The 6,596-nt window shown below is 36.8% G+C and overlaps 1 protein-coding gene across 6 annotated transcripts; it reads right to left on the bottom strand.

The window, feature by feature from the left end:
• LOC107630332 (F-box/kelch-repeat protein At3g23880) lies at nucleotides 2,734–6,336 on the bottom strand. 6 transcript variants are annotated; one of them, XR_001618248.2, is made up of 4 exons: nucleotides 6,177–6,336; nucleotides 4,738–6,076; nucleotides 4,449–4,622; nucleotides 2,734–3,157 (listed from the first exon to the last, which is right to left on the bottom strand). XR_001618248.2 is itself a non-coding variant. In XM_016333430.2 (3 exons), exon 2 carries the CDS (start codon nucleotides 5,932–5,934, stop codon nucleotides 4,780–4,782), a length of 1,155 nt encoding a protein of 384 aa, XP_016188916.1. In that variant the 5' UTR covers nucleotides 5,935–6,076; nucleotides 6,177–6,336; the 3' UTR covers nucleotides 2,734–3,157; nucleotides 4,738–4,779. The 6 variants fall into 6 exon arrangements, 3 of the variants coding, with proteins under 3 accessions (XP_016188916.1, XP_016188917.1, XP_020974436.1); XR_002359250.1 differs by having other exon boundaries at nucleotides 4,534–4,622; XR_001618249.2 differs by having other exon boundaries at nucleotides 4,449–4,521.

Raw genomic sequence — 6,596 nt, 5'->3', positions numbered from 1 at the left:
ACTCATTTTTTTATATATAATTTTGATGTAGGACATAAATAAAAAATTTATAATTGATAGATAGACAATATATAAAATTTATCTTTTTTAATATATATAAGTTATAATTTATTGATATAGAATTATATATTATATTCCTATTATTTGAGTTAGTTCGTGAGCTCCAGCCAGTTCATGAGCTTTTGTTGAGTCGAGCTTGAACTTACAAAATAGGTTCGATTGTTAATGAGTCAAATCGCGAGCCAAACTTAATTTTCGTGAGTCGAGCTTAAGCTTGATCTAACTCAACTCAGCTCGCCTCACTTCCAACCCTAATCTTACCCATAAATTTCATAAATAGCATGCCTTTTGCATTTATTTTCTTTCTTGAGTAAGTGCCTCCATGATGCAATTAGAGGAGCATATATAGGTGAGATTTTTTTTAAATAAACATTTTAAATGTTTTATTTATCGGTATAAATAATTTGGATTTTTTTGAGTAAACTCCTATTTCTATCCATACAAATTTTAAATATTGACAAATCTACCCACAAAGAAACCAAAATTAAAATTGTACCTACGAGAGATGAGTTTCTTAGGACAAAATTATCCAAACACTAAAATACCATCTAAAACCTCCAAATTACCCTTCTTAACCTAACCTAACCTATCCTAATCCCTAACCCTTTGCCACAGCTAAAATTTTTCTAGATCTCATCCACAACCGCCAGTGCCACCTTCAACAGAACCCAGCAGTTGAGTTGAAAGAAACAAAGATGGCATCAGCAAACACCAAACAGGGCAAAAACAGAGTTGGCCAAACTAGGAGCAGAGTTCTGTTCATGTATCACAAGCTTTATCCCTTTTAACTTGGTGGCAAGGCAAACGGGGAAAGAGACATACCCGCCAGTTCCAACAACGATATGGGGGTCGAAATCACGCAAATGGCGAAAGCAACGGATGAGGGATCATAACAAACAGTAGGGAAGAAAGAAGAGGTTGTGAGGGGCGACTCAACCTCACCGAAGGCACCAAGGCGAAGCTGTACCCTGCGGAAGGAACTGCAGCGCTTTCAACGCTATTTGGAGTGCCAACAAAGAGGAACTCCGTTGTGGGGTTGGCCAGTATGAGCTCATCCGCCATGGCCACTGCAGGGTACACGTGGTTGCCGCTGCCACCAGCTGCGAAGACCACTCGGATAAAAATGATTTCAAAAAAATGATAATTTACCTTTTCTTATCATAATCTATAATATCAACTTAAAATCGACTAATTTTAAAAAATTTATATTTCCATAAAAGTTATTACCGACGAAACAAAACACTAGTTACTTAATAAGTAGTTTGGTTAAAAATAATTTATAGAAAGAAAGAAACCATGCAGATTGCAGAGGCCAATGGCCGAGACTGAGAGTGGTACAGTTGGGCCTATTTGGATGTGACACGTGACAGTAATAATTGTTGTTTGACCAAAGTTGAGGATCATGACTTCATGAGGATATGATAATGGTGTTCATTGCCGACTAATATGATAACTACAAAGTCTGATATCACATCATTGATATGGCAACAGAATGTGATGGTGTCCGTCTAACTTTTCCAGTGGCAAAAAAATTATTTCATTGATCAATATTTTGTCATCTTTTCTTCGTATTAACTAATCTCGCATCAACAAGATTCAGAATACACATAATTACTATCCTATTAGACATATATGTTGTTATCTAAGCAAGCAATCTCACTTCAGTTGCTATGATATTAGACATATAGCGAAAGATCCAAGAAAGCATACCCTGGGTAACAAATTTACTCCGAACCAAGAAAGAACTAAAAACAATACCATGACAAGTAAGCTTCTTGGTTCCAAGAAGGGACTGTTGGAACTAAAATTGAATGGGAAATGGAGATGCAGATGATCAAAGTCACCTTCACACAGACCCAACCACGGCAAAAACTAGTGGTAAAAAATTAATAAACTTATGCAACAAGTAGTCAAAGAAAGGATGTTAGAATTTTGTGCACATGTAAAAAGTTTTACCCAAAATTGGAGTGATCTGCGTGCAAATTAACAAGTAAGATTACTTCAAAAATTACAGAACAAAATGAGGAAACACCCAAAAATTGAAGTGATCTGTGATCCAACAATAACAAGTAGCCAAAATAAGGAAACACCCAAAATAATCACAATGACCTGAACTTTTTCCTACACCTACATGAAATGGCAAGCATTTAAAATAACTTACAGAACAAAAAGCTACAGAAGCATAACTTTGAAGAGGAATTGAATTTTAAAAGGGTTGAAGTTTAAAAAGTTAAATCATACTCTACTATCTACCACAATGATGCAATAAGCCAACACTTAGATAAACAGATTGGGTGTTAATATTGAAATTCACATCAAAAACAGATTCAGTGTCAATATCCTAAGTTCCTAACTCACAACTATTCATTATATTATAATCTGCAAATATTAGCTCACTTTCTCATGACATTATCTTGAATAAATTCAAAATAAATTCACCCAACAATATATTTAACACCAAAATTAGCATAATGAATGAACAGGTACGACAGTTAGTCAACCTAAGGAAACACCAAAAGTATTTCCAGCACCCTGATCTTATGTATCCTTAAATGAAATGCAAGGATTTAAAACCACTTGCATGATTTCAGAAGAATTCATAGAAGTCAACCGTTGACCATAATCTTTTGCATACATGACACTGGATATCTCGTCATACAGAACATCATTACCAAGATTAAAAATATTTCTCTTGGTCTTCAATATAACAAGATATTGTCATAAAATGTCTAGTTGACTATAAGATATGATAACACCAGTGGGAATCATGAAAACAAGTAAATATTTTAAAAGAACTAATAACATTGGCAAAGGAAGTATCACACATATATATCACCTAATAACTGCTTCTCGTTCTATAAAATTTTGGTTCTCAATCTTCACTGCTTACATTCCTATGCATGCAGTAACATGCTACACATGTTGTATCATCTAAGGTTCTCAACATTACGGTTGCAACATGCTAAGATCTAATCACTATAACTACTACTAGTAGGAATTACCATTCTTGTAACCAAGCCATAGGATTCAAGCAATCAAGCTCTTTTGCACTCTTCCGGTCTATCTTTGTAATCATTGGTGTCACATTTTCCAGACCCTGCAGATAGAAATTGTTGTTTATATTTCCATCAATAACTAAGTTCGTAATTTAATAATTTGCATAAACACACTTATTTTTCCATTCACTTCTTCTATAACGAAAGTTTTGCAAGCTAGTAATAAATAAATATTGATCCAAATTTGTTGGAATTGAGTTTAAACAAAGAGAGAGAAAGAAGGATTTTTAAGAAAGACATAATGGTTTGAAAGAGTTTAAAATTGTTATTCAAAATACTCATATTTTGTTTGCATAAGTGATGCCAAAAATTGGTTACAAGTCTACAATTTGATCTTACAAAGCATAGATTGAGTTGTCAAAATGAAGTGCATGATAGTTACAGTATCTGGCTTTTATATTAGGCAAACTAAACATGGCAGTGGCTGCATTGTGCAGTTGCTATTCTTATCAAATTGGGAATGTAAGATAGCTATAAGAAACATTTGACAATTCAAATGAGTTAATCATGAGCTGAGGTTTCTACTGAATGCAACAGGGGACAACTTAGTATTAGCAGTGCAGCAACGTTAGCAAGTAGTGATAGCATCAAACTTATCATTTTACAGTTCAATGTCAATTGTGACTTTTAGCAGTATATTTTCTAGTGCATTGAAACAAATTCTCAGCTACTAATGTGAACTTTAATTCTTGGACTTGATAATTTTGTTGACAAAACAGCTATAGAACACTAAAAGCAGCCCCCTCATTGTTTTTATAATGATACCCCTCCCCTCCCAAGTCCCAATCATCCCTCTACAACATCGTTTTAATATCTTAATTTCATCTAACTTTTCTGGTGGCAAAAGATTCTTCCATTATTCAATATTCTGTCATTCTTTTCCTTTGAATTAACTAATCTCACATCAACAAAATCCAGAATACACATATTTACTATGCTATTAGACATGTATGTAACAATCTAAGCAAGCAATCTTACTTAGTTGCTATCCTATTAGACATGTATAAACTCTAAAGATCCAAGAAGGCATATGCTGCATAAGAAATTTCTCTGAACCGAAAAGAGAACCAAAAACAATACCCTGACAGGTAAGCTTTTTGGTTCTAAGAAGGCACTATCGGAACAAAAATTGAAGGGAAAATAGAGATGCAGATGATGAAAACCACCTTGACATAGCCACATAATTTCCACTGCAAAAACTAGTGAAGGGTATATACATCATAAATTGAGCAACTAGTACAATCCAGCTTGCCATATATCATGAAAAGGTAAATAACCAATAACTAAACAAAGAAAGTCAAAATTTCCTTGCTTCTACAATGAGATGCTCACCAAAATCATTCTTCATTCCAGAAAATCATGTTCTAGATCTAACAAATGAAAAAATCAACGCCACTTCATTTGTCTGTAAACTTACATCCAACGATTAGCAAAAAGTAATAAACATGTGCAACAAGTAGTCAAAGAAAGTATGTATCAAGTCTGCCCAAACTTTGAGTGATCTGTCTGCAAATTTGGATCCAACAAGAAGAAGTTGCCAAGTAAGGAAACACCCAAAATAATCACAATGACCTGAACTTTTCTATGCCTACATGAAACGCAAGGATTTAAAATAACTTACAGAACAATAACCCGCAAGGGCAGAACTTCGAAGAACTGAATTTTAACAGGGCTGAACCAAGCTCTCAACATAATCATTGGTAATGGCAAAATGATTTTTATCCAAGATGTTAATGTGCTCAACACTATTAACTCTCGGGTCATACAAAACTATCTTAGAAATGTCCCCGTTACTTGCTGTAAGCACAAAGATATCTCCATTCCCACATATAAACAAAGGCAACGGCAGTTCAACATTGATATGCTGAAAACTAATCTTTAGCATTTGAGTCCAAGAGATTTCATCTCCAAACTCCTTCATTTGCCACACAATAAAATGTGTTTTCTTGTAATCATGAGAAAGATACAGACAATAACCCCAAACATTCAGACTTGGCATGTGACTGGGGAGCTCATCAATACCATTAGGCAGCTGAATCTGTTTATATGTCTCCGATTTCAGCTCAAGCGAAACAATCACTAACATATCAAGTGTAACAGCACCCCAATCATAAACACCTCCCTTAGTGTTCTGGAGTGCAAGCCAATTAAGAGTGCCACCGACGTACATGCCGTCCTCTTCAATAGCAATTGGAAAGGCAGGGAAACTATCGATGTTCCTCCAAGAACTGCTACCGAACCTATAAACTTCCACAGTTGTTTCCCAAGAATTATCGGTATAGTTAATGTAGACAGCCGCCACCTTGTAACCGTCACTTGACTCATCATACCCGAACCCAAAAGAAGCATCCGATTTGACATGTAAGGGCGGCGATTTCACCGAACTAAACCCTGTGAGAGGGTTCCATAAACGGAACTGGAAATCGTGGGGATAATCTTCATTGCCATCCCAAATACAAACCAAACCGTTGCAAGAACCCAAAACCCAGCCTCGAACGCCTAAAGAGTGGCAACCATCTTGAGCAGTAAGAGTGGAGGAAGGATTCCGGATGAAAGATTCAACGCTACTCAACACTACACTCACTTCTCCTTCAGGGGATATTTCTCCTAGCGTAACAAGGAGGTTGGCATTTTTGGGCGATCGCTGAAGGTGAAGTTTGACGAAGTGAGGATTGGAGATGATGGAGTTCCATGACTTGCACACAAGCTTCAGGCGCGTGAGAGGCTTCGCTGGAATCCAAGAGAGGATCTCCATCTCCAGTTCGCCGAAGAGGAGCGGCTGTGGTGCTTGTGGCGGTGTTGGGTGTTGAGCCGCCATGTCTTCGGAAGTCGGATTACAACCAAGAACTGAAATGCGATTACAAGCTTAAAATGAAAATTATGCAGCAACCCTAAATCTGAAAGCAGTTATGGAAACTGAAAATTCATCTAGAGAGCCCTCCATTAACGACTAATCCGATCTGTGGACGATGTCAGCAAGAAATAGAAAGAATAAGGCATTGTTTATTGAGATGCAAAGAATGAGAACAAATATGGCAGAAAAGCTCACTAGCTACTCACCTCCCTGACCCGCGATGCTCCTCTTTCTATCTGGTAGTGTTTGAAGGAACGAGAACCCCACCGGAAGATACCATGGACTCGGCACTCAAGCTCTTACCGGAGCTCACTGCTGCTACCCAAGACCAAGAGCCTAATTTTTCGCCCTTCTCATTTCCCTCTCCTAGTTTTTTTTTTTTGGACTGGGCCTCTCTTAGGTTATATTTGACGGGACAACAAGAACATGACACAAAGATTCAGCTTTGATTTTGCGTCCTTGCGGAATGTTCCCAATTTTTTGGTCATAGTATGGGCCGGCAGTCCGACCCACACACAACAAAAGGACTGGACCCTTACCCAGCTGGCCCTTGCTTCTTCTAACCGTGATAGTCTCCGAGTGTTAGTTCTAAAATTTTTTTTTAGCGACTAAAAAAATGAATATAT

This window comes from Arachis ipaensis, chromosome B03 (genome assembly GCF_000816755.2).
Source record: "Arachis ipaensis cultivar K30076 chromosome B03, Araip1.1, whole genome shotgun sequence".
Classification (NCBI taxonomy): Eukaryota; Viridiplantae; Streptophyta; class Magnoliopsida; order Fabales; family Fabaceae; genus Arachis; species Arachis ipaensis.
This window is presented reverse-complemented; position numbering and strand designations above follow the sequence as displayed.

Bases quoted from the DNA above. Each gene is read 5' to 3' on its own strand.
- LOC107630332 (XM_016333430.2), bottom strand. From the start codon at position 5,934: ATGGCGGCTCAACACCCAACACCGCCACAAGCACCACAGCCGCTCCTC.